This window comes from Ursus americanus, chromosome 26 (assembly GCF_024610735.1).
Source record: "Ursus americanus isolate L20-20 chromosome 26, mUrsAme1.1.p, whole genome shotgun sequence".
In the NCBI taxonomy this organism is placed as follows: Eukaryota; Metazoa; Chordata; class Mammalia; order Carnivora; family Ursidae; genus Ursus; species Ursus americanus.
This window is the reverse complement of record NC_142152.1, coordinates 36730625-36749894: the sequence shown is the minus strand read 5'-3', so window position 1 is coordinate 36749894 and position 19270 is coordinate 36730625. Positions and strand designations below refer to the sequence as shown.

The window sequence follows — 19270 nt, the reverse complement described above, 5'->3', positions numbered from 1 at the left end:
GATGCCCCTTGAAAGCGCAGTGCCAATGACACCTCCTCCCAGGAGCCTTCCCAGCTTCTCCCCAGGCAAAACAGTTGCTTTCTCCTCGATAGCCGGTGACATGTGACAGCTCTCCACTCTCCTGCCAGCCTGGCGTGGTGGGTGGTGATTTTGTCTCCCAGCAGAGGAGTGAGCCTTCGTGTATGACTCTGGTGACTCTGGAGGGGAGCCTGGCATGGCTTACGGTGCAAGAATCAAAGGTGGCTGCATGGCATGGTGGCTTGGGGGTGTAAGGCGAACTCGTAGGGTAAATTAAAACACCAAGATAAAGGCGATGCTCTGGTTCACGGCAGGGGAGAGTCAAGGCTGAGGGAGGGGCTGAAAGGTGCTCAGGGGAATGAGAAATCCTTGCACCTGAAGGGTGCAAGAGAAAGGGACACTCTCCATAGCCTTCAAAGACATGTAGGATTTAGATAGGCCAGAAGTGGTGGCTTGGTCTTATGGGTTCGCCAATCCCAGAGAACATGCTGGATGGAGCAGAATTCTCAGACAGTGACAGCCTAGAAACAGGCGTAGCAGGACCAATGCTACGTCCATCTTTGGATGAAGAAGAGAGTGGGATAGTTCTGCAGGTGCCAGGACCCACCTGCCATCTGCCCCTTTCGCCCCCAGAAAGAGGAACCCGGTCCCAGGCCCCCACCCCCCCCACCTGCCGTCTGCTCACTTGTTGGAAGCCAGCCCAGCCAAGCAGGCTCTCCCAGCAGGGGACCCCAAGATCCAGCGGGGTAGATCTGGCCCTCAGTGAGATCAGGTCTCTGGGGTCCCCAGGTTGGGGAACCATGACAACAACTATAGCAATTCTTGGGACTGTTAAGGGACAGAAGATCTTTTAGGACAAAAGAAAGGGGACTGAGGTCTGGCAAGAAGAAAGACTAAGAAAGAAAAATGGCTTGATAGCAGCTCGCTTCCTCTGCCTGGGGCTGACTGAAGGCAGCCTACAGACATGCGGGCATGTCACTTTATTGTCCTCTGCTTTAGAAAGAGAAAAGTCATTTGCCAGAAGCAGGTGGTGTGAGTGCGTGTGCCCAGCATGTGGACAGGTGATCTGGGGTATAGCTGGACAAGTGCTGGGCTGGGAATGGCACGGGAGATGTAGATTTGAATCTAGCCTACGCCGAGCTAAGCATGAGCCCTTGCAGAGAGCCTCTATTCCTGGGTAAAGCATGCCACCATTTGCATCTCGGGGCTCTGACCTGCCCCCTCTGGCCCTCGCCCATCCAATGAGCAGGCAGCCACCACTCCCAAGCACACCCGGTCATTGGCTCCCACATGGAGCCCTGGTAGTCCTGTGGGGAGCAGAGGGGCTGGCTTGTGGCCCAGGATGACAGGTGAGGTGTGGGAGTCTTGCCTCCCGGCAGACAAGACGACACGGGAGCATTTCTCGGATACCTGGCCCTCCTTAAAAAAAAAAAGAAACGAAATTAAAAGGAAAGTCTTCCAACAGGACTAGAAAATGGAAAGTTTCTTCTTCTAGTCTTTAAAAAAAAAAGTCCTCTTCTCATTTCACCTTTCGGAAAAGGTAGCATTGGCCCATGGATGGCAGGGGAGAGACTGGCATTTCAGAGTGCTAGGAGCGTTTTTAATTCCTGCAAGGACCTTTGTTCTCCTGGGGTGCAGGGGACCGGCCCCTCCAATCCTGTTGAGCAGGCTCCTCAGCCCCTGAAGGGACCCTTGGGCAGTGGCTCTGACAATCCCCATGCTTCTCGGCTGCTTTTTTTTTTTTTTTAAGATTTTATTTATTTATTTGAGAGAGAGGGAGCGCGCGCACATGCGCGCAAGCAGAGGGGAGAGGGAGAGGGAGAAGCAGACACCCCACTGAGCAGGGAGCCCATGATCGTGACCTGAGCCAAAGGCAGACGCTTCACCAACTGAGCCCCCCAGGTGCCCCTGCTTCTCAGTGTCTTAATTTCACTCGGGAGCATTGCCGATGGGCTTCAGAGTGTCCGGTGTGGACAGTGGTCAAAGAATCTTCCTCGTCAAATAAATGCTAGACATGTTGCACTGTGAGCCACCAAAGGCACAATGAAGCTGTCATCCCACCAGCTCTATGTTTGCCTCTGTGTGGACCTCTCCCAGCTCAGGGGCCCCCTTTGCACCTGTTGGCCCACCTGGCTTCCAGGATTCACTCCTGTGTTTAAGCGGATGGTGGTTGTGTGAAGAGCCCCGCCTTGGCCCACTATACGGGGCATCCTTTACGGGAAACACTGTGGTGTAGTGAGAAAAGACTAGATAATTATTATACCCATTTGATGGACAAGGAGACTAAGGGTTGGAGAGATAAAGTCAGTTGGGTAAGGTAACTAAGCCAGGATTTGAAAGCAGAGCTTAGTGACTCTGAAACCCATGCTGTTTTTACAGTCTGTGGCCTTTGCAGTCTGCCCAGGGAGCCCGAGTGCGGGTGGGCTTGTCTTCCACGGCAGGCCGTGCCGGAAGGACTCCCCGGGAGGGGCAGAACTGGAGGGGACGCCCTAGCTTCCTGGACTTCAGGTGGAGTGGGGCGCTGCGGGGGGGGCGTCACGCGCGGGGCCTCGCAACTTGAAATGCTGACTTGTGTTCGGTTGTCTTGTCCTTAAGTCCCAGGAACTCGGAAACTCGGAAAACTTAGCAAACTCTTTAGAAGAAAGGGTAATGGGAGAATCAATCAGCAGTAAAAAAAAGGAGAAAAGGAAGCATGTGGACCACGTAGAAAGTTCAATATTTATAGCACCCGGCACCGTCCGATCCTCAGACGACCTAGAAGATGACACTGGTGACCACAAAGTCCTCTCCAGGTATTTTGTTACTATCTTCTTACCCTAGGGCCCGAGCTAGAGAATACTGCCTGAACTCATTCCATTCTTGGTTTCTGATTTGAGGACTGGGGGGACACAGAGGGGTGGGACCGGACAGCAAGGGAAACACAGGTTCGTACAAAAGTCATCAGGCCAATTGGTCATTCATCCTCAACCTTCCCACCCAGGCTCCCCCGCCCTGCCCAGACCCGCTCGCACGCAGCAGAGCTAGGAGGACATGAGGCCTGCCTTCTCCCCACTCTGAGTACCTTTGGGTGGAAACCGGCCATGGGCAGCGGGATGGCGGAAGCAGGGTAGGGGTGGGGGGTGGAATGTTACAGACCCAGAGGCTCTGCGGCCGCCCCAGCCCCCGATAGCCACCGGGTAGAGAGCACGCCGAGCTATTTACGAGCAGCTCACCGAATTTGAAGGAATGTGCTACGTATGCACCGAGGGGACCTGTCATCGCCATCCACGGAAGCCGGACATTAATAATGCGGCTTCACCCAGGAGCTGGGGTCCAAGGGAGCAAGGATGGTTGATTTATCTCAGGGGAGGAGGAAGCGGGGAGGATCACGGGCTCTAACTGATGTCCAGGAAGCTTCTAGTGCACGTGGGCTCTGTCACTCCCAAGGGCACCAGGTGAGTCGATTTGTCCCAGGGAGGACATTTAGCTGCTGAATGGCAGATCCTGGATTCTCCCCATTGTCGCTCATGGCCACAACGGTCACTGTTGAAGCTGCCCTGATGCGTTTGAGCGTTTCCCGTATGTTCCCTCGTTGGTTCTTGCAGCAGCGCCCAAGGCAGGGAGGAGGGACTACGCATCACCACGGTGGGCTCCGGGGGCACCTCCCAGCCCAGGGGACGGCAGAGCTGGGGTCTCGGACTCAGACCCGTCAGACTTCATGGCCCACGTTCTCCCCATGACCCCTCCTTGCCTGTGGTGGGTGAGCCACACTGGCTGCCAAAGGGAAATTGTCGAGATCGGCATTTGGGGAGCGAGTGGGGAGAAGCCAGTGCAGGATACCCAGCTTTCATCTGCCCTCCGCTCTGCTCTGCGCCTGCGCTACAGGGGACTAAAGGAGACTAGAGGGGGGCCCAGGTGAGGGGCAAGGCATGACAGAACACTGCCGCCCACTTTGCCCATGACTCCCGGAGCCCCTCTCCCTGCAGAGACCTGGTCGTGACCGTCCAGCCGACATCCAGGCTCGCGTCTCCTCCCCCCAAGCTCAGGGAGGGGCCTGTGGTCACTTAGGGACAACTAAGCATGTCGGCTGCCAGTGCTCCCTGACCACTCACTCCGGGAAGAGGTCAGCCGCTGCGGCGACGCGGGCACGGCCCCGGCCCCCAGGGGCTCGGGCAAGCGGGAGGGAAGGCGTGCGATGTCGTGTGAGCTCAGCACGGAGGGATAGTGGGGTTTGGAGTTGGGAGCGGGAGAGAAGGCATCCGGGGTAGAAGAGACAGCCTGAGACACAGCAGGCCCCTCAGGACACGTTGGCCGGATGGGAGGGGGTCGGGGAGAAGCAGGGGGGTGTGGGGGGATCGAGCGTCTCGGATGCCAGCTGCATCCAGCCGTGCCCACAGAACCCGTCCCAATGAAGATAGCCACAGCTGGTAGATGTTGACAAGGGAACGTCAGCGCGGCGTGTGTGGGAAGGAGGCCCGGTTGACTTGTCCCGGCAAAGGTCCGACTTGATCTGCACACGGGTGTGCGTAGAGCAGGCAGCGTCCCCCCTCCTGCGGCATCCCCGTCCCCCCCGGGCAAAGCTGGAAATATCGTGCAGCATGTTAGCTGCGGTCAGCGGGGGCCAACTGTGAAGCAGGTGGTACAGAGGTGTGCTCCTCGGAGGAGTGAGTGGGGACCCCTGGAGCCCCTCCCCTGCGCCACGTCACCTCCCCTGCTCCCAGCACTTAGCAGGTGCCACGCCCCCTTTGATGACCGAGAAAGTGAGTTTAGAAAAGTCACTGCCTGGCCCAAAGCTATTGAAGGGGACTGAGCCCCGGGCACCTCCCCGCCAGACGTAGCCTGTTTTCCTGGCCGTACCTTGACTCGGTCACCCCTGGAGCTTCCCATTGGTCTAGGCAGAAAGGCCCATTGTTCCAGAGCCTGCAGGACCCCTCACGGCCTGTCTCTGCAGGCTCATCCGTGTCCACTCTTGGTCACCTCTGCCCTCCTCCCTAGCCTGCCAAGCCCCTTGGCCCTCGTTGAGATCCTTCAATGCCCCCCAAGTTCCTTTGCCTTTGATGACCCTCTCTCCCCTGCCTGTTCCCTGTCTTGCTTCCCTGGGTTTCAGCTGCACTACCACTTCCTCCAGGCAGCCCTCTTAGATTTCTCTGGGCTATTTTTAATCCCCCTTTATATGTTCTCACGGTCCTACTCTTTTTGTTCACAGCATTTCTCAAAACAGTCATTTCTCTGATCATTTGCGTAAGGCTGTATTTATCATCTGCTGTCACCCGAGATGGTGAGGTAGATCTCTGGGGGCAGGGAGGGCCCGCACTCAGCCTGGCGTTTAGCACCATGCCCGCCGTGCTGCCGGCCTTTAATAAAAACTCTTTGAGGGGCTGAATCAATGAATGAATTGCTCTCTCAGGCTGTGGTGGGTGGGCTCCGGAGGAGCTGGACCCTCAGCGCCGAGCCCCGGGCCTGCACACATCAGGCTCTTGGTAATGCCTGCTGAAAGAATGAAGTCCAGGAGGGAAACCTGGATACGTCTCCTATGGATGGTTCTAGAACACAAAACCACCTACAAGAAAGTATACTGAAAAGAGGGAGGGAGAAGAACAGGTGCCCTTCCTGATGCAGATGTGCTTTTTACTAGAAAATACTATAAGCAGGTGGGGGTTACCTGTGTCTCCACATACTCCCAGGAATTGGGACAGTGCTGGGTCCCACACACCTGAGGCTTTTTTTCCTTTGTGGTGCATTTTGTTTCGTTTCTGTGCTGTGATACCTGCTGGGGAAACTAGCACCGGCTTTGGACTGAGGTCAAGCACCCAGCGCCTGGCACGTAGTAGGTACTCAATACCTATGAGCCGGAAATGTGCCCAAGGCAGGGGAAGAGGTTGGTGGGGTTTCGGGAGGGCAGCGGGCAGGAAGACCGAGGCTGAATTCCCTGGGAATACACTCATGGGTCGGATGCCTTTTTCTTGGGTCCCCAGGTGCCACATGGTAGCTTTGCCTTAAGGAAACGGAGATGACTATCTCTGACGCCCAACACCTAGTTCTCCTGTTGAGCGGCAAGACGGGGCCCCTGGGACCTGGAGAATACTGTTCTTACCACCAGCACCGCAGCTCCATGAAGTAGCTGGGGTAGGAATGAGGACCCATTTTACAGATGAGGAAAACTGATCAGAGACCTAAACTACGTGGCTAATGTGGCGAGTTAATCTGGAGCCCAGGCTCCTGGCTGGGGATCTTTTGCCTCAGCTCTGCACAAACCAGCTGTAGGAGATGATCAGAGATTCGTTCCCCCTCAGCCTCAAAGATGTGGTCAGAAAATTAACCTCGTGCATGAAAGGAAAAGAGGTGCCACACCCGAGAGCTAGACAGTCAGACAGCAGCATCGTGCACAGAAAGGAGCACTAGAAAGGGAGTCCAGATAGCTGGTCTCAGCCCAGATCTGATAGTAACATGCAGAGGACCTCCCGCAATTCCCAGATCTTGGGATGCTTGGAGAAGGACCTCCCTTCCTTCCCTGAAACCCTGGGACTTTGAAAAATATGTGGTCTGCTTTCTATTTAAAATTCTTTCTCACCTTTTTTTTTTTCTTGTAGATGAGGCCACAGTGTGTCTCTAAGACCCATCCCACTATTTGTAAGCACACCCCAACCCAACGGGGCATACTGGATAAAACTTCTCCTTCCGTTGCCGGGTCTGAAAACATAGCTTGCCTAGATCCACATGTGGGGGACTCTGGGTGGGGCTGACCGTACGGCTGAGCCACGAAGAGCTCTCGGTGGCAACCCATTCGAAACGTGTGTTTGTTTTTCAGGACTAGTCACAGTGACTCCAGCATTTACATTCGACGACATACTAACAGGTCTTTGGAATCGGTTAGTACGTGAATTTCTTCTTCTCCTGCATGGCCCCTACTAATCAATTCATTTCCGCCCTTCCTCCTCCTCAGCCCTGGGCTTTGAAATTACTGATGTACAACCAATATACTTTTGGATAGAAGACAAGCAAATTGAAACCTTGTCGTTAAGCGTAGTCCAATTGGATGTGCAATCTGGGCAGCTGGGGTTGTAAATAAAGTGATGATCGTAAAGCCCAAAGGCCTGTCTTTGCCGTAAAAAAAAAAAAAAAAAGTGCACCCAACACCCCCAACCTCACCCTGGCGCACGCACCCAGAAGGACCGCCCTCAAAGATAGCAGTGCAGCCCTTGACATTAGCAACTACTTAGCGCTGGGTGTGTTGGGACCCAAAGCACCGTGGTCAGCAGCCCAGTTGGGGGGGGGGGGCGGTGGCACCTCTCTGGTGCACTAGGCGGGGGTTGGGGGAGAGGGTAGAATACTGTAGAATATTAGTTAGCAATTTGATTTGGGAACTAAATGTTTGCAATGTTGAGAAAAGCGCGGCATGCTTGGCTTTGTATGTTTAAAATCATTTTATTTTCTGTTTCAGAGATTTCATCTTTACTAATTGGGTTGCGGGGGTTTTGTTTATAAATTTCACTGTAGGATCATTTTAGCTATGTTCAATTGAGGAACGCAGCAGATCTGGATGACAGAAGAAACCGGACGTTAACCAGGTCAGTGGCTTTCCTCCCAAGTTTTGTGGGGCTTACATTTTTTTTTCTTTTTTAATTATGCAGCCTATCTGGTGGGGGTCGCTGTTCTCCAGCTCTCCTTGGTTGATGGCCCTGGCGACCATCTGCGATCATGCAAGGAGTGACCTGCTTCAGATCATATGCATGGGGACTGAGTATAAGCAGGAGGGAGAGTGGAAATTGATGGACACCGGTGGGCGGGGCGTGGTTCAGAAAACGCTTCCGTTTAAAGCCGGATCCAGGTCATGAGCCTGCAGCTGCCTTTACGCCTTGGGGGTAGAGCCAGGCAGGAGAGATGCGGGGCTGGGTGTGGTCCCCCCCCCCAAGCAGTGGCCCCTGACCACGTGTTCCTTCTGTGTCGCCCCTGCAGGTACAATACTCAGAAGCTCACTGAGCTGATTTTACAGTTTTATGGCATCAGAGCAGACATGAAGAGGGAGTGCAAACATGCCAGGATGTCTATGAAAGTATTTCTTGCTGTTCGAGAACTAGATGGCCTAGTCTGATATTGCTGAATCGTTACACAACTGCCCATGCAGAACACAGGAGCCCCGAGACATCTCACCAGCTGACATTCCTGAGATGCCCCATCCCTGTTCAAGTTCCCGAATCACTTGTCTTGATTTTGGTTTGTTTTTTTTTTAAATATTTGCCACGGATTTCAGTTGGCTTGGAAGGACTTAGATTATGGGAGTGGAAAAGCCTCTCAGAATATCGCCCAACACCCGTGAGTGTGATCCTTAGAAACCCACCCTTCTGGCTTTTAAGAAAGAGGCAAGACCTATTTTCCTCCCCTGCCATAGAATGGAAATATTAATTCACGTTGTCCACCAGGCGTGACGGACTCCCTAGGGAAGTAACGCTTTTCACTTTTATGAGATAGAGACTTTGACAGTTTAACCTAGAAGGTTGAGAAATGCAGTCGTGCTTTCCATGGTTTTGAGCATTTATTATGTTTGTAATAAATAGAGTGTAAGGTTTTTTTGAAAAGTTTTGAGAAAGAAAAATTCTATCTGTTGTCATGCGTGAATCAGTCTTGAGACCCAAAGGCAGACGTTTAATCCCCTGTTGACCTCGCCTCTGTCTGCATCAGGAGACCATTCTGGGATGAGGCGGTTTTCACTGCTCGTAATCCCCACCGCACGCCCCAGATGACCCCGAGAAGTTTACGCTCTGGGCTTTGAGCAGAGGCCCCCAACCCCTTTCCAATCAGGTGATGGCCCCAACCCTTTCCTTGGTGGGAATCGGGAGCTGTGGTTGCTCCCCACCGCACCCTTCTGGGCCTCCACCGAGCCGAAGCGAAACGTCACTTAGACACCACCTTCTGTCACACAAAAGAAGGAAGCTAAGTCTGGCCAAAGTCAAATCTAGTCGTTCTCTTCAAGGTTCTGTTCCAAAGCCAAAAACAAAAGCTTGGTGGTGGGGGCAGGGCAAGCCTTTGTCTCCGAGAGCTGTTTTTCAATGATCTGGAATCAGGGAACTCTGTTCCTTTAGATGACTTACCACCTCCCCTCTGTTAGTGACAGATGGCAGAGTGCCATCAGCGTCCAGTTCTGCATTAAGGACACTGTGGCATAAAGGAAGGTGTCCTGGACAGAGGGGGTTAGTCATTGTATGGCCTTGAGCAAGCCACCGTACCCCGTGGGTCTCAGTATGCCCATCTGCAGAATGGGCTGACTGCTTTTCCCTCCTACGGTTGTGCGGATGCCCTGAGCAAGTATAAAAGCGCAGAGCTCTCTCGGGACCCCACCCCCCCTTCGGGTCGGCGCATGCCCTTGGGGGCCTCTTGACCAGCTTGCTGGGGAGCCCTCTGCTCTCCAGTTGGGCAATGAGGCTACAGGCTGGGGAGGCCGGGGGGTCCATCCGCCCAGGGACCCGCTTGTAACTGCCTTGCCTGTGTGTTCCCTCCTGCAGGAAGGCCAACAACTCTGGCGAAGCCACATTGCCCGAGAGCCAGAGCCCCCAGAGCGACGCTCTGACGCAGTTTGCCCAGCAGCCGGATATGATGTATTTTATTCTCTTCCTCTGGCTCCTGGTCTACTGCCTGCTGCTCTTCCCCCAGCTGGACGTCCACAGACTCTGATGCGCGTGTCTGCATAATAAAAACCGCCAGGCCCCTGGCCAGGGGGCGGGAGCTCTTTCTACTTCACTTTATTCGGGTTTGGAGGGGGGCACTTGTGCCGACGGTGGAGGGCCTCAGGGAAACAGCCCCCTCTCCCTGCTTCTCCATGTTTCCTTTCTGTCGTGTAAGTGCTGAGCATGCTGTTCTCCTCACCTGTGTCCTCGACGCCCAGGTGTGAGGGGGCTGGATCGTAGGTGGAGCTCGTTCCTGCGTGCCCTGCTTTGTCAGGTAGGAAGCAGCCTTGTTAATATGTAGCCATAATCTGGGTCCTCGCTCGTCCCCCATGCAGGTGTTTAAGGTCCGGATGGACTCGAGCAACCTGCCTCTCGGAGGGGCGATGCCCCACGCAGGACCTCCACTGGGAAGAAACCCACCCCGTGTTCCTCCCAGAGCGGGGTTTGAGTGAAGGTGCTGGGTGTCTCTGCACCTGTCGTGGTCTGGCGGTGGGTCTGAGCAGCACTGAGCTGCCGGCTTCAGGAACGCGCGTCCGGGAATGGCAAACCCCGAGGAGGAAAGCGGGGGCGGTGTCCTGAGCTGCGAGCTGCGGTGCACTCTGTCACCCTAGTGTTTGGAGGGAGCAGGGGAGCGGAGAACGTAAATTCAGTTTTGCGTTGATTGGATTGAGGTTAAAGCTGTGATTTTCAAATGTTTTCCCCATGGAATCCTTTCAAGTGACTTTTTAGCCAGGGGAGAATCTAGATGGTACAGTAAAAGCCTCTGTGACCTCCAGGGCCCCACAGGGCACTGCCCAAAGCTCCTTAAAAGCCCGGAAGGGGAGCGCAGGGGTGGCTGGGCTCGCAGTAAGTCCCGGCTGATGTTGGACCTGGGACTTCAGCATTGGCACCCTTCGTGGTCGCTCATGATGGGATTCTTGAAAAGACTTCCTGGAAGGTACCCCGAGAAGTAGACCAGAGCGGGCAGTTTGTGACGAGACCTCCACCCACCCTCCCATCTTCCTTCTGCCCCGCGACACCCCCATACCCCCGTTTCCCGCCAAGATGCAGGCCCTGGGGCCCTGGTATTGCTTCCTGCTTCCATTGCCCTCCCAGCAGTACCCGTAAAATCACAGACCAGCAGGTCGGGAGGGGCCCTCAGACAGCCTCTTGTCTGCTGAACCCAGAGACGCAGAGCAGGCTGGCCAAGGTCACACAGCCAACCAGGAACAGACTTGCAGGGGCACCCATGCCGCCTGATGCTTGGTCCAGAGCTGTCCCCTCTTTTATGAAACTTGTTTTGGGCCCGTGAGTGTCCTGAAAAAGAAAAAAAAGATTAAATGATTAGATAAAAATGTCCTCATTTAAACAAAACCAAAACTTGGGGCCAGCTACAGCCTTTGCTTTGAGCTCTTATTTTCCCCATGAGGAAGATGCATTCGCTTTCACGCTTGTCCCCTGTGACCTCTGGAGTGCCCTTGACCGCTGGGACAGCTCGTCGGCTGTTCCTCCTCCAGAGATCACGGCTCTCCGAGCAAGCCACGAGGCTTGCTTATTTCAGGCAGTGGGTTTCAAGTTTACAGAATTCCAGCATGGCCAAAAGAATTTACATAGCACATTTTAATCGATGACAGCCCAAATCCCATTCTGGTTATGGCCTGCCTTCTCTCCTTCTTAGTTCTTAGAACAAATCTGAGCATTCCACGCCGAAAGCTGTCGGAAGCTTGGAGCGGTTCCATCTTGAAGGCCAAGCGTCCCATGGAGAATGGGCTAATTAGTGAGCTCCCAGGCATCATTGAAAGCTCAGAGGTACAGAGAGTAAAGATGACTTGGGTGATATTTTATAACCCTGAACACCACGGGGTCCTTGCCTAAACTAGATGCTGGAGGAGCCAGGGAGCAGCCGACCCAAACACGAATCATCTCATTTTACGGGGCTAGACCTTGTTCAGAAAAATCTCTGCGGGCTGCTTCTCTCACCCATTACAACGTGTAATATTGTTTAAAACCACCCAGTGGCAAGATGCCTAAAAATCGTTGGGTTCCGGTTGGCTGTAAACAGATTTCTTCTTTAAAGGCAAAAAAAATTCCCCTTTGAGTATAGGCTTCTCTGCAAGAGGAAGTTGGATATAAAAGGCGGATAGAGGAGCCTACAGGACAGACCACCCCATGGCTTTGAATTGTTTTTTAAGAATTGATTTTTAATTCCTATCCAAGTAATACATAGTCATAGTTTATGAAGAAACAAATACCATATGGCTTTTAATGAAAACTAGCAGTCCCCTAAGTCTGGTTCCGTAGGAGCAACACTTTCAGCCCTTTTAGCTATTGCTTGTTATTGACTTTCGCATTGCTACATAACATGCTTATGCTTATTTTCCTTTTTTAAATTAGAAACACCTGCAACTTGCTATTACGGTAGATGGGCGTCTTGCCCTTCCCCACCCCCCACTTTGTTTCCCTGATGTGTTTACATCACGTTATTTCATGCATGTCTATTCAGTGTAGGGGCATAAGGACCGTTCACTCCTGAGCCAAGGAGTGAACTGTTGTAACATGCCCTTTCTTGCCAAATTTTCCCCCTGGGTTTGATCATCTTTGTTTGGTTTTTTGAGCTGTTTTGGTTTTTTTTTATTTTTATTTTTATTTTTTGGTGTGGCACGTTCTTTAGTAACTTCCCGAGGAAAGGAACATGGGAGGTAAATCTTGTAAATTTCTTGAGATTTTTGCGTACCCTAAAATGTCTCGATTCTGCTGGGTGTAGGATTGCTGGTGGAGAGTAGCTCCCTCCTACTGCTCCCCCAGCCTAGTTGTTGAGGGCTCCATTGGAATTCCCAAGCCTCTACATGTGACTTGGGTTTCTCCCCATCTCCCCCGAAACATTCAGGATCCCTTTCTTCGTAGTGTTTCGAGCTGTCCTGATGGTGGCGTGTCCTCGATGCTGTGAACGTCATGCTGGGTTTCATGGGAAACTTCGTAAATTTTTTTTTTTTAAGATTTTATGTATTTGAGAGAGAGAGCAAGCAAGCACAGAGGGAGAGGGAGAAGCAGACTCTCCACTGAGCAGGGAGCCCGACATGAGGCTCTATCCCAGGACCCTGGGATCATGACCTGAGCCGAAGGCAGGTGCTTAACTGACTGAGCCACCAGGTGCCCCATAAATGTTCTTAAAATGGTTACCATCCTTTCTGAACCACCCATTATTCCAGTGTTGGACCTTTCAGGCTGTACTCCTTTAAGATTTTTTATCTTTTCTGTGGTTAGTCTTGTTATTCTGGGGATCTGACCTCAGGGAGGGGCCTTCAGCTTCATCTTCTTGGGTACCTGGTGGATGTCTAATGCTTCATTTCCAGACTGGTTTGTTGCTGTTCTCTTGTTCCTGTTTTGTCGTATTCTGTTCTTGTTTCGTGAATGCAGCTCCTCTCTCTCTTGGTGGATGTTCATGAGAATGGCTTTGGGGAAGCTCTTTTCTGCTCCCTATACTGGCTTTGTCTCCCCCAAGTGCCCTTTCTCCTGGTTAGTCTCAGGCTCTTTCATGCCACAGGCTGGTGGTTCTGTGGCTCTGCTCATATGGAAGAGTGACCCGTCAGAAAACAAAGTGGAAACTCGTGTCCCCGCCAGTGGGCCTTTCTGTAGGGTCACAGGGTTGGCATTGACACTCTCTGTGGAAGAAGCCCACCTATCAATTACAGGTCTTTCCTCTAGGCCTCACTGTGTTTCTTTCAAGGTACTTTCACTTGTCTCCTGCCTGGGAAAGAGGGACATACACGGAGCTGCTACTGGCCTATGCCATGTCCTCATACAGTTTCCAAAAAAAAAGCATTCCCTCTGTGTGGCTGACTTAGAGAAAGATGCCCCCTCTGGGCAGAAGCCATCCATGGGCACTTGGCTTGACTGGCAGGTGGACTCTCTTGCCCCTTTCTCCAGCGAGATGTAGACCTGGAGTAGGACGAAGCTTGAGGAGCAGAGCAAGGACTAGATTTTTACTCCCAACTGTTCCCTTAGCCAAGCGCCTTCGTGCAGTGCGCAGACTGTAGAGCTGTACGTGGAGATCCTAGCACACATGTGAGTGCTTATGTCCTGACCTGAGCAGGCAGGTTCATCACGGTCTGTACTTAGACTCATTGAATTGCTCCTGCCTTGCTGTGCCCGGCGTCCCCGGGATGGAGCTCCTCTGATTCCCCCATGCAGTAGGACCGCGGCTGTGGCTGCTCCGTGGTGTACCTCTGCCTGTGTGCGGTGGTCGGGTCCTCTGCCCCGCTCACTTCTCCAGCAGCTCTGCCCTGCTACACATGGGTTGGCATCTCTCGCCTACTCTCATCCCCCCTTATCCCATTGTCTTCCTTCCTTTGCTCTTATTTTTGTGGGCTTTCACGAGGGATGAAAGGAGCCCATGCGTTCACACCATCTTGAACCGCAGATCCCACTTGAGCCTTCTCGCCACTTGGCTGGGTGGCTCGCTGCTCCGTGCACCTGGCTGTGAACCCGGCCGTGGCTGGGGCCATCCTCCTGAGCTGTGACCGGCCAGGTGCCTTCGCATCCCTCCGTGCCAGCTGCCGGAGAGGGTTGAAAGGCATGCGGAAGCTCAGCTGGGGGGCCCCAAATAAGAAGTGGTCCTCCTTCCTTTCCTCTTTGTCCACCCCCTGTCCCCACTCAGATCTCCCACCTCCCCACAAGCTCTAGTCTGAGGTGTCTGGCAGTTCCCAGGTTTCCCTCACCACGCTCGCGTCACATAGGAAGCAAGTAGCCCACGCTCGTGTTGCCGGCATGAACGGGGTCTTCTCTCTGCTGGCCAGAACTTGGGGAGCATCGCTTCCTGTCCTGGCCAGCGCAGGCCTCTGGAGGGAGATGGGTTCCCGCCAGGACGTGGAGCCCTCACTGCCCAGGACAGCCGCCCAGACACATGCTGCTGCTCCCTTTCTGGGGTGCAGCTAGTTTCCACCAGCTCTCTCCCCCCGCACAGTGCATGCCTGCTCCTTGGAAGGCGAGAGCGTTTGAGAAGTTTTAGAAAGCAGAAGCATTTAGAGGCTGCCTCATCGGTCCATCTTTGTAAGTCATAGAATATTCCATAGCCTTAGGGATCTCAGAAGGGTCTATCACTTCATCTGAGCAACAAGAACACTGAAGGTCAGGAAGGGGACGTGACTCATCACACTGTAGTGAGTGACCCCAGTGAGGTCCTCTTGATTCCCAATGACGTTTTCTACGAAACTCCACCCTCCTGCCCCTGCAACCTACCCTGCTCCGCCCTCCTTGGCAAGGACTCAGAACGTCATGAAGCTAATCTCTCAAACACAAATCGGAGTAAACAAGTGAAGAATGTACCTTACTGAAGATCAGAATTCATCAAAGCTGCTTTGGTAAGAACGATTCTCTTCCCGTGGTGACGTCACTGGGGAGCAGTCCCATGATTGGACGCTTTTCACGCAAGCTCACTTTTTCTTGAATCTTGAAGGCCCTCTGGAGCTTTGAGATGGGGCCTCTCTCTCTATCTCTGCTTAGAGACCTTCCTTGGGGGTTTCTGCCGAATTCCCCACCTGTACTCAGCTTCACATCCTGAAGTCCCCAGAGTGGGTGGCGTTGGCGTTTCAAGCCAGCTTGCTTCTCAGAACCTTCTCGGTGATGCTCTTGCCAGGAAGTGAGCCCATAAAGCTCTCCAGGTCCAGCTGTGTTCTTTCTCTTTCCCCAGCCTTGCATAATCGCTGCTGAAACCGCCTTTAGGGGAAGATTTAACGTCCTGGGCCTGCGGCTGCCGTGGGGAGCCCCCGCTGAATAGCAGGTTACGCGCCGGGCCCTTCCAGCTGGCGAGCGGGGCGGCTCCGATGACGAGGGCCAGGAGCCGGGGCGAGACACTGGAGGCTGAGCGCTGATCGTGCTTGTTTGCTGAAAATTTCTGCAGAGGTTGCCTTCACAATTAGCCAAGGGAGGGAGCCAAGAAAGGAGATGTCGCTTCTTTGCCGGACGCTGAGTCCACAGATCTTTCGAGTCTGCCTTGTCAGGCATTTCCTTGAGGAGGGACAGCAGTTCAGAGAAGTGAGCCTGGTGCCCGAGAAGCATGGGCTTGGGGTGTGTTGGGCCCCACATCTTCCATTTCCGTCGCGGGCCGACTGCCAGCTTCAGGCTCTATGTGGGCGCTCTGCCCTCCTTGCTCTGATTTTTCGGAGCTCCGCACTGACCGTCAGGCCTTGTCGTTTCTCCTGTGTGGGCTTGGGGTGAGCTTGGTCGAGTAATTGGGCAAAGGCTTAGAGACTCGGAGTTCGTGCTTCTCCGAGAGGTGGCAGAGGGCCATCCGAGTTCCTGTGCACCCCGGCCCGTCCTGCGATCAGCAGACCCCGTCGAGCCGGGGAGACGGACTTATTTGTGTTTGTAATTTGCTCTGAGAAGCCTGACGAAGACACATCAGGTGCGCAGTTCTTGCCAGCCCAGGGCTGTCGCATCAACAAGCCAGAAAACATTCGTGTGTATGGGGAAGAGACAACCAGTGTTTTGTGCTGTGTGACCACGTTGTTCTTAAAAACACTACTCAACCATCCGTGGGCTGACCCCGCTGCTAACTTTGTAAATTCCTGGCACCCAGAAGCCAAGTTGAGCTTTCATCCCGCAGGGGTCTGTGTAACTGAACCCATTTTCCTTACATCATGACTCCCTTCCTTCCCCGCCGGGAGGTGTCCTGGGATCCGGAGAGCGCAGGTTTGGGAATCAGCCAGATCTAGGTCTGAGTCCCTGCTCTGTCACCTGGTACCTGGATGACCATTAAGTTCTCCGAGTGTCTTCTGTGCAGAGCAGATCCTACGAACATACTCGTTGAATGAATAATGCTTCCTTGCAAGTTTGCCACGAAGCTGTAAAGCGTCCGGCAGCTCCTTGCTCTGAATTCCCCTCCTGTCCAAGCTCTGCAGATGCCTCCTTTCCTCGTGTTCCATTGACCAGAGCTTTCTGCAGCCTCTCCAGCCCACCTTCGTCCTGCCAGTTACTCTGTCTCAAATCTAAACCAGACCTCTTAAAGGGGAAGTTGAGGGGCGCCTGGGTGGCTCAGGGAGTGGAGCATCAAACTCTTGGTTTCAGCTCGGGTCTTGATCTCAGGGTCGTGAGTTCAGGCCCCACATTGGGCTCCATACTGATCTCAAATGCTGATTTTCACCCTGGACTTCACTGCTTAGAAGATAAAGTCACACCCTTTGGAGGTTCTGATTCTTGATGACTTTGGCCAAGTTGGCATCTGTGGGTGGAGATCCCCAGAGCTGGGAAGGTGGTGAACTTGGTTTTGTCAGGTTACGGTTCCCCCCCCACACACGTCCTTCTGCCCCCTCCCAAATTTCTGCACCCCACATCCAACTCCCTACCAAAACCAATCAGATGTCTCCTTCATGCTGGCATAAAGATGACTGAAAATGACCCAGATTCATGTTTTTGCCTATGGTTGCAAATTTGCAACCAAAATGGCTGCCTCTAAAGAACCTCTACCAGTAAAATTTCGGCATCTAACCTCAAAAACTTCAGCCACCAGTGAACTACCCATCTTGCCTCAGCTAATCACTTCTCTACTCCCAACACATGCTTTTCTTTAAAAAAGAAGATTTATATATTTCTTTGAAAAAGAGAGCACGTAGGAGTGGGGGGAAGGATAGAGAGAGAGAATGAATCTCAAGCAAATTCCTCACTGAGCTTGGAGCCTGATGCGGGGCTTGATCTCATGACCTGAATGGAAGCCAAGAGTTGGATGCCCAGCTGACTAAGCCACCCAGGCGCCCTCCGACACACGCTTTTTCAGGGCAGGAAATGAGGCTCTCTCCTTCAAAACAAATACATTTCATCGGGCTGGGCAGAGTACAATTAAGATAGGGATGGAGGACGTGGATTACTTGGATGAAGCCGTAATTGGTTGGTCTGTGAGATAGGAATACTTACTGCTCCTTTGTTTTAAGTTTAAAAGTTGTGATTTTTGCAAAAAGAGAAATATCTTTTGATTGGTTTGTTGCCTTTGCGGTGGCTACCACTTGTTTTAGCCCCACCCGAAGTCAGTAAAAGCATATCCTCTGCAAGACTGTGCTGTGAGGAGAAACAGCCACAAAGGCCCGTATTCCTAAATGTCATGCGAGGATCGGGCCACCTCTTTAAAGGAAACTCTGGGCGTTTCTGTAACCTAGGGAGCTGACATTGTTCCAAAGTAGAACAAGGCTGACCTGAGCATGGGGAACCCACATCCCCGCCTTGGCTCACCTGCTGTGATACCTTGAATAATTCATTAACCTCTCTGGGTCGGAAGTTGGAAGGTCTTTTATAAAGTCCTTCCTAGGTTTAAAAATCCAAAAGTTAACAAGGTAGATTTTTTTTTTAAATCTCAGGAAGTGACCTATTTGCTTAAAAGAAATGCATCTCTGTATTTCTAAGTGAAATCCACAGCTTAGAACATTGCTTCCAGCTTTCGTATCTGATCAAGGTGCCTTCGGAAAGGGTTTGGTAAAACAAAGCGTCATCTGTTAGAGGTGTGGGGATCAGAGTTGGAGTAGAATGGGGGAGATCGGCTTCCTAGGGCTCCCGGACCTACACTGGTCTCCTTAAATGAAGTCAGTGTCGGACGCAGTTGGCCAGGGATGTCTGTCCCAAAGGCCAAAGTTCAGGAATAGGAACAAAGAACCATAAACAGGACCTTCCTACCTTTCCTGTCTCTTCCCCCCTTCCCCTAGTGGACTCAAAATGAACAGGTACGGAAATCCCACCCGAGTTGGGCTGTTTGCATTGTAACATTGGATCCCTGCAGTCGAAGGCTGGAACGTTTGGGGAGTGGGCATTGCACCTGCTGGGCGGGGTGCCGCGAGGAGGAGGCCAGCCTTTTGCTCTTGAAATTGCACCATAAGATAGTCCCTGCATCCCTTGCATTGCTGCCAAAGACAAATAGGAGAAATGGTTGTTCCCTCCCGTGTGTCGTCTGGACAGATGACTAAGCCTGGCAATGGCTCTTCAGAGCCTGTGCTGTTGGGTGGTGATAGGAGTTTGTTTCGAGGTCTGTAATATGTTTAACAGATTCAATGCCACGGTTCCGTTTAAGGTCATGGCAGAGCTGCCGGGACAATGTCTGAACATTTTTATTGAGAGCGCTAAGAGAACTGTGGGGAAAAAAAAGCAAAATGTTATTTTGTAGAACGAGGATTATTTTGTCTATTTCGTCTATATATAGCCGTAGCTTTGTAAAAAGGGATCTTTGTAAAAAGAAAAATTGTATGAATGTGCCCTCTTATTTATTGATTATTGTAAATGAAGATATAAATGACTATTTGCATAATTTATACCTGTGGGAAATTAACTGGAGTATTTGCTATTTGACCGTTTTCTATTAAGGAATAGTAGGCTCGGTGCTCTGATGAATGGTCTTGGAAAATCACATGTATTCTTAAGAAAATTTTTGAGTATAAATTTCACGAACTATCCATGTCCTTGATAAGTTTTATTTCCCTGCGTGTCCGTGTCTTTACCAGACAGACATTGCACCGTCTTTCCCATGTCCCAACCAAGAGGACTGTGGTCCGGGTAAAAGTGAAGCCAGGCGGCTTTCGAGCTGTCGAGATTGCTGGCACTGTGCCCCTTCTGACGGAGAACTCGCCTTGAGCCTCGGCGTGTGAAGCCCCCAGAAG

General features: G+C 52.4%; 1 protein-coding gene across 3 annotated transcripts in view; it reads left to right on the top strand.

Annotated features, from left to right (window-relative positions):
• Positions 1-19066, top strand: part of CLMN (calmin) — a 115605-nt gene extending 96539 nt beyond the window's left edge. Inside the window, exons 10-15 of one of the 3 annotated variants that reach the window (XM_087856208.1) lie at positions 2614-2810; positions 6806-6866; positions 7495-7565; positions 7954-8050; positions 9183-9185; positions 9502-19066. In XM_087856208.1, coding sequence (XP_087712334.1) covers positions 2614-2810; positions 6806-6866; positions 7495-7565; positions 7954-8050; positions 9183-9185; positions 9502-9666 — 594 coding nt within the window. In that variant the 3' untranslated portion in view covers positions 9667-19066. Of the gene's footprint in view, positions 1-2613; positions 2811-6805; positions 6867-7438; positions 7567-7953; positions 8051-9182; positions 9186-9497 lie in introns of those variants that run through there. The other 2 variants (XM_045815798.2, XM_045815800.2) reach the window with 2 other exon arrangements.
• The last annotated feature ends 204 nt before the right edge of the window (positions 19067-19270 follow it).